Here is a 17,015-nt window from a genome sequence, read left to right as displayed (position 1 = left end):
CCACACACCCAGCTTGAAGGATGCATTTTATTCCCATGCTTGCTGTGGGGGGGATACATGTGAGGATCCCTATATCTGTCACCCAGTGTTTTTTCAGTGGGTGGCCTTGGGCGTCCCTGCAATCACACGTGGCTGGGTTGCACAGGGTGCTGTTTGGTGACCCCAGTGTGTGCCTCAAGACCTCAAAATTCAGTCCTGACCCACTTAGCATCCCAGAGCCTCAGTTTCCCCAGCTGGACTGGTTGTGGGGAGGAGTCTGTGGACAGAGCCCCCGAAGGGTGCCTGGTCTGTGCTGAGCGCTGGTAGGGTTTGGCTTTATTGTTGCTGCCTCCATCTGTGTTGGGAATTTGGGGTAGGGTGTGTCCTGCCAGGCCAGCGTGGTCTGTGAGCCTGGAGTATGCCAGCTGTGTGCCTCGGTGCCTCGGCCAGTGCCAGGCAGAGCAGGCCCAGCCCTGGAGGCCCAGGAGAGCCAGACCGAGGGCCCCCGGTGGGCGTTGTCTCCTCAGTCCACGGCCCAGCAGAGCCCCAGGAGTCTGGGCTGCTCTGCTGGGCCTCTCCAGGATCACAGGCCCCCTGCCCGTGGCCCACGTGGGGTGGTGGGAGGCAGCCGGATCAGGACCTGCTCTGGATTCCCTGCCGTGTCCACCACACGCAGGTTCGGGAGCCCCAGGAAGGCCTCGGCCGCGATGCTCGTCATGTGAAGCCTGTTGGCCCTGCACAGAGAGGCGGTCATGACTCTCCCAGGCCCTCCCCTGCCCACCTCCACCCCTCCGGCCACCCTTGGGGCACCTAAGGAAGAGGGCACGCAGGCGGGGTGTGCTGAGGAAGGCCTCGGGGCCCACGTGGCCGATGCGGTTGCCCTCGAGGTGCAGCTCCTCTAGGGCCTCAGGCAGGTCCGGGGGCACAAAGGACAGCTCGTTGTGGCTGAGGTCCAGCATCTGGGCAGGGGGTTATAGATGGTGTCATGGCAGCCCCAGGCCTGGGCCAGTCAGCGCAGCCAGCCCCCAACCTCTCTCCTTGAGAGTCCCCTGCCCCCTTCATACCAGCACGGCCCTTCTGCCCCCCACCCCCCATGACTGCCAAATTCCTCCCCTCTGCAGAGGTAAACTAAGGCCCTTCCTGGGAAGGCACAGACAGGTCCCCACTTGATAAAATGAGTCAGTCATTGAATTGCACCATACCTCTCATCACTTTTTTTTTTTTTCAAGAGACAGGATCTTGCTCTGTTGCCCAGTCTGGAGGTCAGTGGCCCAATCACGGCTCATTGCAGCCTCAAACTTCTGGGCTCAAGCGATTCTCCTGCCTCAGCCTCCTGAATAGCTGGGACTACAGGCATGTGCCACCATGCTTGACTATGTTTTTTTGGTAGAGATAGGGTCTTGCTATGTTGCCAGGCTGGTCTCAAACCCATAGCCTAAAGCGATTCTCTTGCCTTGGCTTCCCAAAGCGCTGGGATTACAGGCATGAGCCACCTCACCCAGCCTCCTCAGCACCTTCCAACCCACTCTTACCATTTGCTTGTTCTGATTGCTTTACCAGCTAACTAGAATGTTTGGGACGTGGCAGGGCAGGCAGGGGGATGGAGGGGCCCTGGGGACAGTGTGGCTAACCAGCCTGTGCCTGACCTGAAGGGCCTGGAGCTCATGCCAGGTGCCTGGCCCGATGTTGCCGACCCGGAGCCGGTTGTGCGCCAGGCTGAGCTCCCGCAGTTGATCCAGGCCAGCTAGAGGCTCGGGCTCGAGCATCCGCAGCTGGTTGCGTTGCAGCTGCAGGGTGCGCAGGCCGGTGGGCAGGCCCATGGGCAGCCGGGTTAGCTGATTCCCCGCCAGGTCGAGGCTGCGCAGGGCGCGCAACCGGCGGAAGGCCCGGTGGTGCACGCGGGCGCTGGCCAGGCGGTTATAGGCTAGGTTAAGCTCCGTCAGGCCCGGTGTGGCGGCCAGGTCGCGGGCACCCAGCGCGGCCACGTGGTTGTGGGGCAGCACCAGGGCGCGCAGGCGGCGGGGCAGGGCCGGAGGCACGCAGTCCAGCCCATTGCCATAGAGGTGCAGCGTGTGCAGGCCCCGCAGCGGCCGCAGAGCCCCGGCGGGCAGCCCTGAGCTCCCCAGCTGGTTGTGCTGCAGCAACAAATAGCGCAGACCACGCGCCCCATGCAGCCGAGCCGCCTCCACCTGCCGGATGCGGTTGCGGCCCAGGTGCAGGATAGCCAGGGTCCTGGGCAGGCCGGCGGGCACTGTGGTCAGCTGGTTGTGGGAGAGATCCAGGTATTCAAGGCTATGCAGCTTGCTGGAAGGGGAGAGGGTCGGTGTCAGGTGGGGCACTTGGAGTGGGGTTCCTGACAGATTTTGGCGGGGAGGCTGGGGAGGGGTCCTGAGACAGATTTAAGCTGCAGATTTCGACTTGGGAGTAATGCGTTGAGAGAGCTGGGTGGGAGGTAAACTTGGGGTGCCCAGGGCAGATTCCAGCCTGAGAGTTAGCTATGGGGGTGACCAGGGTAGAGCCAAGATGGAAATGCATGTGAGACTTACGATGTCAGTGTAGGGCTGTGGGGAACAGGGACACCTACCCAGTGCTCTGCCGAGCCCAGTGAGCAGCAGGCACTCAGTAAATGAGGTCATGGCTTAGGAGCCAGCCAGGGAAGGGGGACTGAAGGTTGGGACCCCCGACTGTAAATTCTCAGCCCCTCCTGCGCCCCCACCAGCCTGTACCTGAAGGTGGTGGCATCCAGGCCGCTGTCTGTCAGCTGGTTGTGCTGGAGGTAGAGCTCGCGGAGTTGAGTCTGGCGGCTCAGGGCTCCTCGGGGCACCTTGGAGATGAGATTGTTCTGGAGAAGGGAGAAGAGAATGAGACTTGAATCTGGGATGAGGGCAGCGGGAAGCCACAGACGGCTCTTGAGTAAGGGAGTGACAGGGAGCTTGCCTTGAGCTCAAAGTGATTTCCAATAAGGTGATTCAAAGAAAGATAACTCCGACCACTGGCATTCTGAGGGACAATTGGGAAGGATGGAAAGCTAGGAACTGGAGGGGTCCCCCTGGAAAGAAGTGAAGAGAGTCTGGCCCAGGATGGGACCTATAGCAGGGCTACCTGCAGGTGGAGCCGCTCGAGTGAGGGCGGCAGGCTGGGCGGCAGGTAGCTGAGCCGGTTGTTGGAGAGGCTGAGGGTGGCGATGGCCTCGGAGCCGCGGAAGGCGTCGGGGGGCAGGCCAGCGTTGCTCAGCTGGTTGTTGTGGAGGTACACGGACCTGAGGAGAGCCAGGCTCCGGCCACCAGCCTGCCCCTCTCCTCCCACCACCCCACTCCTGCACCACACCCTGCTCAGGGTCGCCTTCAGTGTGTGTGTGTGTGTGTGTGTGTGTGTGTGCACGCGCGCACGCGTGCATGTGTGGAGTCTGAGAGTGTAATTGTGTATGTGTGCATGTGACTGTGTGTAGGTGTGCAGGTGTGTTGTATGAATAGATGTGTTTGCATGTGTGAGCAGTGTGCATATGTAAGTGTAATGAGTGTGCGTATGTGGAGTGTATGTGCACGTGTGTGTATGTGATTGTGTGTGGGCGTGCATGTGTGTATGTATATGCAAGTGTGTGCTATGTGTGCATAAGTGTGCGTGTGTGTGTGCATGTGATTGTAAGTGTGGGTGTGCATGTGTGCATGCCTGTGCATAAGTGTGCATGTTGCGTGCGTGATTGTGTGCATCCGAGTGTGCAACTGTGTGTATGCATGTATGTGCATGTGTGCATGTGATCGTGTGCAAGTGTGTGCATGTGTGTACATATATGAATGTGTGTGCATGAGTGTGTGTGTGCATGTGATTGCGTGTGCATGCATGAGTGTGTGCCTCTGTGCATGTGGTTGGAAGTGTGTGCAGGTGTGTGAGTCTGTGTGTGTGCTTGTGTGTGCATGTGATTGTGTGTGCATGAGCATGTGTTCATGTGGTTGTGTGTGCAGGTGTGTATGTGAGTCTGTGTGTGTGTGTGTGTGTGTCCCTGCACATACTGTCTCCACCTCACTCTGGAGTTCTGACACAGCGTACAGGGCCCTGTCTCCCGCCTCACTCTCCTCCCAGGGTAGAACTATGCCGTCTTCCCACTCTCCAAGGCTAGGGATCTGCCCCCAGTTAAGCCCTCCAGGGCAAGGCATTTTGTTTTTGTTTTTGTTTTTAATTTTGAGACAGAGTCTCACTCTGTCACCCAGGCTTGAGTGCAGTGGCACGATTTCGTCTCACTACAACCTCCACCTCCTGGGTTCAAGCAAGTCTCCTGCCTCAGCCTCCTGAATGGCTGGGATTACAGGCGCATGCCACCACACCCAGCTAATTTTTGTATTTTAAGTAAAGACAGGGTTTCACCATGTTGGCAGGCTGGTCTCGAACTCCTGACCCCAGATGATCCTCCCACCTTGGCCTCCCAAAGTGCTAGGATTATAGGAGTGAGCCACTGCGCCCGGCCAAGGGCAAGTTCTTAACTCCCGCATTGCTCCTAGAACCGGGGCGTGACCCAGACGTATCTGAGGCCTGGGAGCCTGGGCTGGGCCAGGGTCTATCTACCTGAGTGCCGGCTTCTCCCCAAAGGTGAGGGGGAAGATCTCCATCACTTGGTTGGCAGCCAGATCTGCGACTCGGAGGGACCGGGGCAGAAACTGAGGGGCCACTGAGAGCTGTGGGGAAACAGCCCACAGCCGAACTGGTTCTGGTGCACCCTGGCCCCACCCCTTCCCCAGCAGAGCTGTCCCCTCCACACCCTGGGCTGAGTGGCCGAAGCTGCACCCTCATTGGGCTCGGCCTGCGGGTGGGGCTGGGGGCTCACCTTGTTGTGAGCCACGTAGATGTGCTGCAGCTGGGTGAGGGACTCGAAGGCCTCGTCAGGCAGGCCTGGGAGAGTGGGGGGGCAGTGAAGGGACCCCAGGCCTGTCTTGGGTGGAGGGGGAGTCTGGGCTCCCAGCTGCCCCAGGCCTCTCGGCCGGCCGGGAACTGGCGGAGGCTCCCCAGGCCCTCAGATCCACTCCTCCCCATCCCTACTCAAAAGCCACAGCCCCCAACCCCCACCCCAGCCCCTGAGTTTCCATCCTGCTCAGCAAAGGGCAGTTCTGGGAACTGCCACAGAGCTGCCCGCAGACAGGGTGGGGGAGGGGGATGGCAGCCGAGACCTCGGTCGGTCATACAGCCCCAGAGAGGCTGCCTCCCTCTACCCCCTCACCTTCGGAGGAGATGAGGTTGTTGTGGAGGTTGAGGGTTCGCAGGCCACTGAGGCGGGACAGCTCATTGTAGGGGAGTTCCTGGAGCTGGTTGTTCTGCAGGGTGAGAGTTGGGGTATTCACACCCATGACCCCATGACCAAGTGACCCTAAGCACTGATTCTCAACTTCCCATCAGCCCAAACCAGCCCCATACCATCATCACCCCCACAGTTAATCCCAAACACCCTGTCACCCTGACCCAGTCTTATAACTGCCAAGATGTCAAACCCCAAACCCCCACAATCGACCCCAAATGTGCCATCACCCCCACAATTGACCCCAATTCCCCCAACACCCCCACAATCAACCCCAAATGTTCCATCACCCCCACAACCGACCCCAAATGCGCCATCACCCCCACAATCGATCCCAAATCCCCCAACACCCCCACAACCCCAAATGTGCCATCACCCCCACAATCATCCCCAAATGCACCATCACCCCCCAATCGACCCCAAATCCCCCAACACCCCACAATCAACCCCAAATGTGCCATCACCCCCACAATCAACCCCACATGCCCCAGCACTCCCACAATCGACCCCAAATCCCCCAACACCCCCATGACCGACCTCAAATGTGCCATCACCCCCACAATCACCCCCAAACGCACCACCACCCCCACAACCGACCCCAAATGTGCCATCACCCCTACAATCGACCCCAAATCCCCCAACACCCCACAATCAACCCCAAATGTGCCATCACCCCCACATGCCCCAACACCCCCACAATCGACCCCAAATTCCCCAACACCCCTACAATCGACCCCAAATGTGCCATCACCCCTGCAATCAACCCCACATGCCCCAACACCCTCACAATCGACCCCAAATGTGCCATCACCCCCACAATTGACCCCAAACATGCCATCACCCCCACAATCAACCCCACATGCCCCAATACTCCCACAATCAACCCCAAATGTACCATCACGCCCACAATCGACCCCAAATGCGCCATCACCCCCACAATCGACCCCAAATGCGCCATCACCCCCACAATCGACCCCAAATGCACCATCAACCCCACAATCGACCCCAATGCGCCATCACCCCCACAATCGACCCCAATGCGCCATCACCCCCACAATCGACCCCAATGTGCCATCACCCCCACAATCGACCCCAATGCACCATTACCCCCACAATCGACCCCAAATGCACCATCACCCCCACAATCGACCCCAAATGTGCCGTTACCCCCACAATTGACCCCAATGCGCCATCACCCCCACAATCGACCCCAAATGCACCGTCACTCCCACAATCGACCCCAATGCGCCATCACCCCCACAATCGACCCCAAATGCCCCAACATCCCCACAATCGACCCCACATGCCCCAACACCCCCACAATAGACCCCAAATGTGCCATCACCCCCACCATCAACCCCACATGCCACAACATTCCCATAACCCCAAACTCCCCATCACACTAACTCCAGACAACACTATAACCGCCAAGATGTTGACCCTAACACCACTAATCCTCAGTCCCCGACAACTTCCAGCACGTCCACACTCACCCCTCTCATCTTGGGCATGTAGAGCCAATCTGCCAAGGCGAAGCTCCATCACAGCCAGCTCTGTGCCGCCCTCCCGCACGTGTGTTCCTACACCCCACCACGCTCCTCAGCCCGGGAGCACCCCTCCCGCTCCCCTCAACTCTGGGTCTCAGCCCTGGGTGCCCCCACTCCCCTCCCTGGGCCCCACCTGCAGGGAGAGGTGCTGAGCGGCTCTGGTGATGTTGTCCGGGAACACTCGAAGGTCCAAGCCATCACAGTCCACAGTGTCAACTCGGGGGCAGGAGCAGCGAGGGGGACAGGCCCGGGGCGGGGGCTGCGAGCTCTCCCCCAGGTGGGGGAACGCATCGTCCTCCATGCCGGCAACGGGTAGGGGGCCCGGCAACAGCAGGAGCAGCAGCAAGCTCGGCCACTGCGGGGGAGGGAGGGTCAGCGTGTCTCCAGGCTGAGCGCAGGGTCGCCATGGTGACTGGAGCATCCCCTCCTCGGGGAGGGTCTTGGTGGGGAGGCAGTGGCCAGTTGGCAGAGTGGGGGTGGGGGGGCAGGCAGGCCCCACCCTCAGACCCTCCCGTGCCCCACCTTACCATGGCCAGCCCTGACTCTGCCGTCTCGCCCAAGCTGCTGACCAGGACTCCGTAATGGAAACCAGGCGGTCACCTTCTGGAGCCTCTGCTGTGGCCACCACCACCCCCCATCTCCAGACCCAGGCCACCCCCCACAACAGCCTGTTCTCCTGGGGCTTTGGGGGAGCTGGCCCACCCCCTTTCCCGCCCTGGGGAGGACAGGCAGGCGGCCGGATGGGGTGGTGAGGACAGGCCAGCCCGTCCCCTTGGTCCCCCCCAACAACCACCCCATCTCTGCTTTCGTAACCTCAGCCAGCCTGGGCCGGGCCACAAGAACAAGGAATGTTTGGGGAAAAGCTGAGATTCGTCCTGTCTGGTATTTGGGACGACCGCAGGAGTAGGGGTGGGGATGGAGGGATGGGGGGAGCTTCGGGGCACAGGAGAGTTCCGAGAAGCAGGGACGGGCAGCAGCGAGGGATTAGGGAGGCCTGAGCTTAGCCTGGCAGCCCAGATGCCAGCCTGGGAGCTCCTGACCAGGTCTGCTGCCCAGCACCCACCTCCCCTCTGCTGGCTGGTCTTGCTCCAGACACCCGCCCCCTCCTCCCCCCGCAAATGGCCACAGCCGCCTGGAAGGAAATTACATATGTCCAGGCATCAGCCTGGTGGTTAAGAGTGTGAGCTTGGTGCCAACCTGCCTGGGTTTGAACCTGGGCTGTGCCACCTCTCAGGGCCTTGGTTTCCCTCTCTGTCAAGTGGGGTAATGGTTGGCTCACCGCCCCGTACTCCCCCACAGTGTTGTAAGGATTATATGAAGTGTGCATTCAGAACAGTGCTTGGCATATCCCAGGGATTTCGCACCCGTGGATGGGGGTGACAAGCTGGTCTCCACCTAAGGTCAAATCTCCCAGACCCTCCACTTACCAATAGGGCGGCTTCAGATAGGTCCTTCTCCTGCCCAGACCTCAGCTTTCCCACACATAAAATGGGATTGACAGGCTGGGTGCTGTGGCTTATACCTGTAATCCCAGTGCTTTGGGAAGCTGAGACAGGAGGTTCTCTCTCTCTCCTTTTTTTTTTTTTTTTTTTTGAGACAGAGTCTCACTCTGTCACTCTGTCACCTAGGCTGGAGGGCAGTGGCGTGATCTCGGCTCACTGCAACCTCCACCTCCGGGGCTCAAGTGATTCTCCTGCCTCAGCCTCCCAAGTAGCTGGGATTACAGGCACCTGCCACCATGCCCAGCTAATTTTTGTATTTTTAGTACAGATACGGTTTCGCCAAGTTGGCCAGGCTGGTCTGGAACTCCTGACCTCAGGTGATCTGCCCACCTCGGCCTCCCAAAGTGCTGGGATTACAGGCGCGAGCCACCGCATCTGGCTAGGAGGATGTCTTGAGGCCAGGAATTTGAGACCAGACTGCGCAATGTAGTGAGACCCTGTCTCTAAAAATAAATTTTAAAAAAATTAGCCTGGGCTGGGCTCCGTGGCTCACACCTGTAATCCCAACACTTTGGGAGGCTTAGGCAGGCGGATCACCTGAGGTCAGGAGTTCCAGAGCAGCCAGGCCAACATGGTGAAATCCTGTCTCTACTAAAAATACAAAACTTAGCTGGGCATGATGGCACGTGCCTGTGATCCCAGCTACTCCAGAGGCTGAGGAACGAGAATCGCTTGAACCTGGGAGGTGGAGATCACATCACTGCACTCCAACCTGGGCAACAGAGCGAGACTCTGCCTTAATAATAATAATAATAATAATAATAATAATAATAATAACAACTAGCCTGGTATGGTGGTGCACACCCATAGTCCCAGCTACTCAGGAGGCCAAGGCAGGAGGAACACTTGAGCCCCTGGGCTCAAGTTTGAGGTTACAATGAGCTATGTGCCACTGCACGCCACTCTGGGCAACAGAGTAAAACCCTGTTATTAAATAAAGAAAAAAAAGTAGGGGGGATGACAAACCCCCTCCCTCAAAGAGCTGTCTTGAAGCAGAATGAGGCAGTGGGTAGAACATTTTAAGAATGGTGGCTGGGTGTGGTGGCTCATTCCTGTAATCCCAACACTTTTGGAGGCTGAGGCAGGAGGATGGCTCTAAGCCCAGGAGTTTGAGACCAGCCTGGGCAATAATGGTGAGACCCCATCTCTAAAAAATTTTTTTAAAAACTTAGCAGGGGCCAGGCGCGGTAGCTCACACCTGTAATCCCAGCACTTTGGGAGGCCGAGGCGGGCGGATCAGCTGAGGTCAGGAGTTCAAGACCAGCCTGGCCAACATGGCAAAACCCCGTCTCTACTAAAAATACAAAAAAATTAGCTGGGCGTGGTGGCGGGCACCTGTAATCCCAGCTACTTGGGAGGCTGAGGCAGGAGAATCTCTTGAACCTGGGAGGTGGAGGAGGTTGCAGCGAGCCGAGATTGCATCACTGCACTCCAGCCTGGGCGACAGTGCAAGACTCCAACTCAAAGAAAAAAAAATTTAAGAAACATGGGCCAAGACAGGTGGTTATCTGTTCATGTTTCCTAGGGCTGTGTGACATCCTGAGGGTCCCTCTTCATGGGGTGAGACAGGAGATAGGTCTTAGTTTTGGCCAGAAGAGAACAACAGGTCCTATCTCAAGTACTCCCCATGGGATGGAGGGCCATTAGCTTGGACATTGGGTGGAGGTTCCTCAGTCTCTTTAACAGAGTAATGGGGCTAACCCTAGGGAGACAGGACTACTGTACCAGTCCTAGCCCCCAGGGAAGCAGCAATAAGAACCAAGATGTTTGAGTTCCTGGCAAGTCTCTTTCCATTGCAAAGGAAGGAGAACCCAAACTGAATCAGCTAATACAAACAAGGGCATTTATTGGCTCATGAACAGAAAACCTGTATCCTTCAGGCACAGCTGGATCCAGGGGCTCCAGTGATATCTTCTAGATGAATTCTCTCTTGAACTCTGAACTCTACCTGCAGGCTTCTGCATGTGGTGCTAAGACATTCCCAGAACCAACAGGCATTCTTCCCTGGCTTTAGTAGAAAGCCTCAAACTTAAATCTCATTGGCCTAAATTTGGTCACATGTCCATCCAGAACCAATCCCTGGGGCCAGAGGGATGGAATGTGCTAATTGGCTAGGAACCTAACCATTGTTCCTGTAAATAACCCACTGGCCTTATCTCCCTGCAGCAAACTCCCCTTCTGCCACCTTGTCCTGTCCAGTCCTGCCCAGCCCTGCCCAGTCCTGCCCAGCTCTGCACTACCCAGCAGGGGCCTTTGCAGTGGTAACAATGGAGTATGGTCCATCAGTGTGGCCCCAGTGTCCAGCATGGAGCCTGGCATAATCAGTGTTTAGTAAATATTTACAGAATGCACATAGGATTGGCCGTGTGCCCCAGTGGCTCACACCTGTAATCCCAGCACTTTGGGAGGCGGAGACAGGCTGATCATGTGAGGTTGGGAGTTTGAGACCAGCCTGGCCAACATGGTGAAACCCCATGTCTACTAAAAAATACAAAAAAAAAAAAAATTAGCTGTGTATAGTGGCGCACGCCTGTAATCCCAGCTACTCAGGAGGCTGAGGCAGGAGAATCGCTTGAGCTCTGGAGGCACAGGTTGCCGTGAGCCGCAATCATACCACTGCACTCCAGCCTGGGTGACAGAGCAAGACTCTCTCTAAAAAAAGACAGAAAGGGCCGGGCACGGTGTCTCACGCCGTAATCCCAGGACTTTGGGAGGCTGAGGCGGGCAGATCACCTGAGGTCGGAAGTTTGAGACCAGCCTGACAAACACGGAGAAACCCCGTCTCTACTAAAAATACAAAATTAGCCAGGCATGGTGTCGCATGCCTGTAATCCCAGCTATTCAGGAGGCTGAGGCAGGAGAATCGCTTGAACCTGGGAGGCAGAAGTTGTGGTGAGATAAGATTGTGTCATTGCACTCCAGCCTGGGCAACAAGAGTGAAACTCCAAAAAAAAAAAAAAAAAAAAAGAAAGAAAGAAAAGAAATGTATTCACAGTTCTGGAGGCTGGAAGTGGTTCCAGGCAATTGTTGGTGTTTCCTGGCTTGTGGCTGCAGCACCCTAATCTCTGCCTCAGTTTCCATGTGGCCTTCTTCACTGAGTCTGTTTCTCCTCTCCTGTCTTTATTTATTTATTTATTTATTTTTGAGATGGAGTCTCGCTCTGTCGCCCAGGCTGGAGTGCAGTGGTGTGATCTTGGTTCACAGCAAGCTCCGCCTCCTGGGTTCACGCCATTCTCCTGCCTCAGCCTCCCAAGTAGCTGGGACTACAGGTGCCCGCCACCACGCCTGGCTAATTTTTTGTGTGTTTTTAGTAGAGATGGTGTTTCATCATGTTAGCCAGGATGGTTTCAATCTCCTGACCTTGTGATCCACCCACCTCGGCCTCCCAAAGTGCTGGGATTACAGGCGTGAGCCACCGTGCCCGCCCTCTCCTCGCCTGTCTTTTTTTTTTTTTTTTTGAGATGGAGTCTCGCTTTGTCGCCCAGGCTGGAGTGCAGTGGCACGATCTCGGCTCACTGCAAGCTCCGCCTCTCGGGTTCACGCCATTCTCCTGCCTCAGCCTCCTGAGTAGCTGGGACTACAGGCGCCGGCCACCGCGCCCGGCTAATTGTTTGTATTTTTTAGTAGAGACGGGTTTTACCATGTTAGCCAGGATGGTCTCGATCTCCTGACCTCGTGATCCGCCCGCCTCGGCCTCCCAAAGTGCTGGGATTACAGGCGTGAGCCACCATGCCCGGCCTCTCCTGTCTTTTATAAAGACACTGGTCTTTGGATTTAGAGTCCACTGAGTTAATCTGGGATAATCTCATCTCAAGATCCTTAACTGAATTACATCGCAAAGACCTGTTTTCCAAATCAGGTCACATTCACGGCACTGGGGAGACAGGACATCTACCTGTCTATTTGAGGGCCACCATTCAAACCACGACATGGATTAACCTGGGTAGAGATAATCTTGTGGGAAAAAAAAATTGCAGAATGATGCTAACAACATAGATCATTTCCATATTAAAACATACACATTGGCTAGCTCCGCGGGGAGACCCGAGTGGTTGTGCCTGGGGGCAAAGAGAGGCTTGCCACTGGATATCCTTGTACATCTGTTTTTGTTTTGTTTTATTTATTAATTTAATTAATTAATTAATTAATTTTTTTTTAAGATAGAATCTGTCTCTGTCACCCAGGCTGGAGTGCAGTGGCAAAATCTTGGCTCACTGCAAGCTCTGCCTCGCAGGTTCACACCATTCTCCTGCCTCAGCCTCCCGGGTAGCTGGGACTACAGGCGCCCACCACCACGCCCGGCTAAATTTTTTTGTATTTTTAGTAGAGACGGGGTTTCACCGTGTTAGCCAGGATGGTCTTGATCTCCTGACCTTGTGATCTGCCTGCCTTGGCCTCCCAAAGTGCTGGGATTACAGGCGTGAACCACTGCACCTGGCCCTATGTATTTATTTTGAGACAGAGTCTCTCTCTGTTGCCCAGGCTGGAGTGCAGTGGCGGGATCTTTGCTCCCTGCAGCCTCCTATCCCCGGGTTCAAGCGATTCTAGTGTCTGAGCCTCCCGTGTAGCTGGGACTACAGGCGCACGCCATCATGCCCGGCCAATTTTTGTATTTTTAATAGAGACGGGTTTTGCCACATTGGCCAGGCTGGTTTCAAACTCCTGACAATGATCCGCCCGTCTTGGCCTTCCAAAGTGCTGGGATTACCGATGTGAGCCACTTGTCCTGGCCTGTTTGGGGTTTTCTTGTTTGTTTTGGGGTTTTTTTTGTTTTGTTTTGTTTTGTTTTTGTTTTTGTTTTGAGACGGAGTCTCGCTTTGTTTCCCAGGCTGGAGTGCAGTGGTGCGATCTCGGCTCACTGCAAGCTCCGACTCCCGAGTTCATGCCATTCTCCTGCCTCAGCCTCCGGAGTAGCTGGGACTACAGGCGCCCGCCACCACACCCAGCTAATTTTTTATATTTTTAGTAGAGACGGGGTTTCACCGTGTTAGCCAGGATGGTCTCGATCTCCTGACCTTGTGATCCGCCCGCCTCGGCCTCCCAAAGTGCTGGGATTACAGGCATGAGCCACCGCGCCCGGCCTGTTTTGGGGTTTTTTTGAGAGGAGTCTCACTCTGTCGCCCAGGCTGGAGTGCAGTGGCACGATCTCGGCTCACTGTGACCTCTGCCTCCTGGGTTCAAGCAATTCTTCTGTCTCAGCCTTCCCAGTAGCTGAGACTACAGAAGTACACCACCATGCTTGGTGAATTTTTGTATTTTTATTACAGACAGGGTTTTACCATATTGGTCAGGCTGGTCTCGAACTCCTGATCTCAGGTGATCCACCTACCTTGGCCTCCCAAAGGGCTGAGGTTACAGGCATGAGCCACCACACCTGGCCTGTTTTGTTTTGTTTTTTAAGAGACAGGAGCTGGCTGTTTCCCAGTCTGAACTCCAACTCCCAGGCTCAAGCAATACTCCTGAGTAGTTGGGACCATGGGCATGCACCACTATGCCCTGTACATCTGTTGAATTAAATAGCAAAAAAGTTAAGCAGGGTGCAGTGGCTCACACCTGTAATCCTAGCTACTCAGGAGACTGAGGCAGGAGGAACACTTGAGGACAAGAGTTCAAAACCAGCCTGGGCAACATAGTGAGACCCCTCATCTCTAAAAAAAAATTCAGAAAATTAGGTTGGGCAAGGTGGCTCACGCCTGTAATCCTAGCACTTTGGGAGGTGGAGGTGGAAGGATTGCATGAGCCCGGGAGTTCAAGACCAGCCTGAGAAACAAAGTGAGACCCTGTCTCTACAATTTTTTTTTTTTTTTTGAAATGGAGTCTCACTGTGCCGCCCAGGCTGGAGTGTAGTGGCATGATCTCGGCTCACTGCAACCTCTGTCCCCTTAGTTCAAGTGATTCTCCTGCCTCAGCCTCCTGAGTACTTGGGATTACAGGTGCCTGCCACCGCGCCCAGCTAATTTTTGTATTTTTAGTAGAGACGGGGTTTCGCCATCTTGGCCAAGCTGGTCTTGAACTCCTCACCTCGTGATCCACCCATGTCAGCCTCCCAAAGTGTTGGGATTACAGGCGTGAGTCACTGCACCTGGACTTGTAGAGGCAGGAGAATCACCTGAATCTGGGAGGCAGAGGTTGCAGTAAGCCGAGATCACGCCACTGCACTCCAGCCTGGGCGACAGAGCGAGACTCCATTTAAAAAAAAAAAAATTTTTTTTTTTTTTAAATTAGCTGGGCACAGTGGTGCATGCCTGTAGTTCCAGCTCCTCGGGAGGCTGAAGTGGGAAGATTGCTTGAGCCTGGGTGGAGTGCCACTGCACTTCAACTTGGGCAACAGAGCAAGACCCTGTTTCCAAAAAAGAAAAGAAAGGAAATGGTGGATACACACTGCTAACTTCAAGGGAGGCTGAGAAATACCATCTTTCTACTGGGAAGCCACATGTTCAGATAAAAATGGAGTTTCTTCGCTGGGTGCGGTGGCTCATGCCTGTAATCCTAGCACTTTGGGAAGCTGAGGTGGGCGGATCACGAGGTAAGGAGTTTGAGACCAGCCTGGCCAACATGATGAAACCCCGTCTCTACTAAAAATACAAAAATTAACCAGACGTGGTGGTGGGTACTCGTAATCCCAGCTTACTCGGGAGGCTGAGGCAAGAGAACTGCTTGAACCTGGGAGGCAGAGGTTGCAGTGAGCCGAGATCGAGCCACTGCACTCTGGCCTGGATGACAGAGCAAAACTCTGTCTTGGAAAAAAAAAAAATTGAGGCCAGGCGCGGTAGCTCACGCTTGTAATCCCAGCACTTTGGGAGGCCAAGGTGGGCGGATCACGAGGTCAGGAGATCGAGACCACGGTGAAACCCCGTCTCTACTAAAAAATACAAAAAAATTAGCCGGGCGTGGTGGCGGGCGCCTGTAGTTCCAGCTACTCGGAGAGGCTGAGGCAGGAGAATGGCGTGAACCTGGGAGGCGGAGCTTGCAGTGAGCCGAGATTGCGCCACTGCACTCCAGCCTGGGCGACAGAGCGAGACTCCATCTCAAAAAAAAAAAAAAAAAAAAAAATTGAGTTTCTATCACTACTGCATAAAATTGGGATGACCTGTAAAAAGGAAGCAATGAGGAGTTGGGACCACGAGGAAAATTGAGCCCAAGGCTTTCTGTGTTCAAAGCCACTGGTCTCCAAAGTTGGGTGTGGGAAATGAATCATAATTTCTAGTTCTATTTACCTGCCTCATCCTGTTTTATGGCCATTTTCCAGGTATGATTTAATTCATAGGCTAGAAAGAGTGGTCTAAATGCACCTGTTTAGTTGAGTTATTTGTAAACAAATACATATGCATATTAAGGGAGAGTCCAAGTGACGAATGATCAGAAATATGGGAAGTCTTGGCTAGGTGCAGTGGCTCACACCTGTAATTCCAGCACTTTCGGAGGCCGAGGCGGGCAGATCACGAGGTCAGGTGATCAAGACCATCCTGGCTAACACGGTGAAACCCCGTCTCTACTAAAAATACAAAAATTAGCTGGCCATGGTGGTATGCACTTGTAGTCCCAGCTACTCGGGAGGCTAAGGTGGGAGAATTGCATGAGCCTGGGAGGTCGAGGCTACAGTGAGCTATGATCACACCACTGCACTCCAGCCTGTCTCAAAAAAAAAAAAAAAAAAAAAAAACCATAAAAACACCTTGATAATAATTGTTGTAGGCGGAGGTTTCAGTGAAACAAGATTGCACCACTGCACTCCAGCCTGGGTGAAAGAACAAACTCCACCTCAGAAAAAAAAAAAAAAGGGCTGGCCATGGTGGCTCATGCCTGTAATCCCAGCACTTTAGGAGGCCAAGGCAGGCGGATCACCTGAGGCCAGGAGCTCAAGACCAGCCTGGCCAACATGGCGAAACCCCGTCTCTACTGAAAATACAAAAATTAGTTGGGCCTGGTGGTGCGAGCCTGTAATCCCAGCTATTTGGGAGGCTGAGGCAGGAGAATCACTTGAACCCAGGAGACAGAGGTTGCAGTGAGCTGAGATCGCACCATTGCACTCCAGCCTGGGTGACAAGAGCAAAACTCCATCTCAAAACAAAAAAAAAGAATTGAGGTAAATTGCAGGACATCGTGTTGGCGTCCACAAAGAATTGGGGAATTACTTGATTTGGGAGAAGCCCCCCCAGCATCTGGTGTCAGAAGCGAAGGATTGAGAGTGACGTGATATAGAAGGAAAAACAGTCTGTTTGTCCCATGTACGTGTTCAACTGACTTGGCCCAAACTGACTTCTCCCTAGTCTCCTCATATCAAAACATGGCACTAACATTTTGCTGAATATTCTACTCAGATGCTAAAGTTATCATTAACTCCTCTCTCCTTGCCCCTATCCCAATATCTTGTCCTTGAAAATGACCCCATTGGCTCTGGCTATGGCCACTTTTCTCCATTTTCTTTCTTTATTTTTATTATTATTTCTGAGACAGCGTCTCATTCTGTTGCCCAGGCTGAAGTGCAGTGGTGCAATCACGGCTCACTTGCAGCCTTGAACTCCTGGGCTCAAGCGATCCTCTCACCTCAGCCTCTCAAGTAGCTGGGAGTACAGGCTCAGGCCCTCATGCTAATTTTTAAAATTTTTATAGAGATGGGATCTTGCTATGTTGCCCAGTTTGGTCTCTGGCAATCAAGGGAGACTTTAAGCAATCCTCCCACTCAAGCCATCTCCTGCCTTG

The 17,015-nt window shown here is 54.6% G+C and overlaps 1 protein-coding gene across 4 annotated transcripts in view; it reads right to left on the bottom strand.

The window, feature by feature from the left end:
* Positions 1-13: 13 nt before the first annotated feature.
* Positions 14-17,015, bottom strand: part of PODNL1 (podocan like 1) — a 22,580-nt gene continuing 5,578 nt past the window's right edge. The window contains exons 1-10 of one of the 4 annotated variants that reach the window (XM_030820622.1): positions 7,338-7,576; positions 6,944-7,165; positions 5,189-5,282; positions 4,799-4,863; positions 4,540-4,649; positions 3,082-3,238; positions 2,706-2,821; positions 1,626-2,283; positions 790-938; positions 14-713 (exon numbers count right to left, since the gene is read on the bottom strand). In XM_030820622.1, coding sequence (XP_030676482.1) covers positions 563-713; positions 790-938; positions 1,626-2,283; positions 2,706-2,821; positions 3,082-3,238; positions 4,540-4,649; positions 4,799-4,863; positions 5,189-5,282; positions 6,944-7,165; positions 7,338-7,340 — 1,725 coding nt within the window. In that variant the 5' untranslated portion in view covers positions 7,341-7,576 and the 3' untranslated portion in view covers positions 14-562. Of the gene's footprint in view, positions 714-789; positions 939-1,181; positions 2,284-2,705; positions 2,822-3,081; positions 3,239-4,539; positions 4,650-4,798; positions 4,864-5,188; positions 5,283-6,943; positions 7,166-7,337; positions 7,577-17,015 lie in introns of those variants that run through there. The other 3 variants (XM_030820621.1, XM_012509632.2, XM_003275611.4) reach the window with 3 other exon arrangements.

This window comes from Nomascus leucogenys, chromosome 10 (genome assembly GCF_006542625.1).
Source record: "Nomascus leucogenys isolate Asia chromosome 10, Asia_NLE_v1, whole genome shotgun sequence".
Lineage (NCBI taxonomy): Eukaryota > Metazoa > Chordata > Mammalia > Primates > Hylobatidae > Nomascus > Nomascus leucogenys.
The sequence above is the reverse complement of the archived record's forward strand: the minus strand, read 5'-3'. Positions and strand labels throughout refer to the sequence as shown.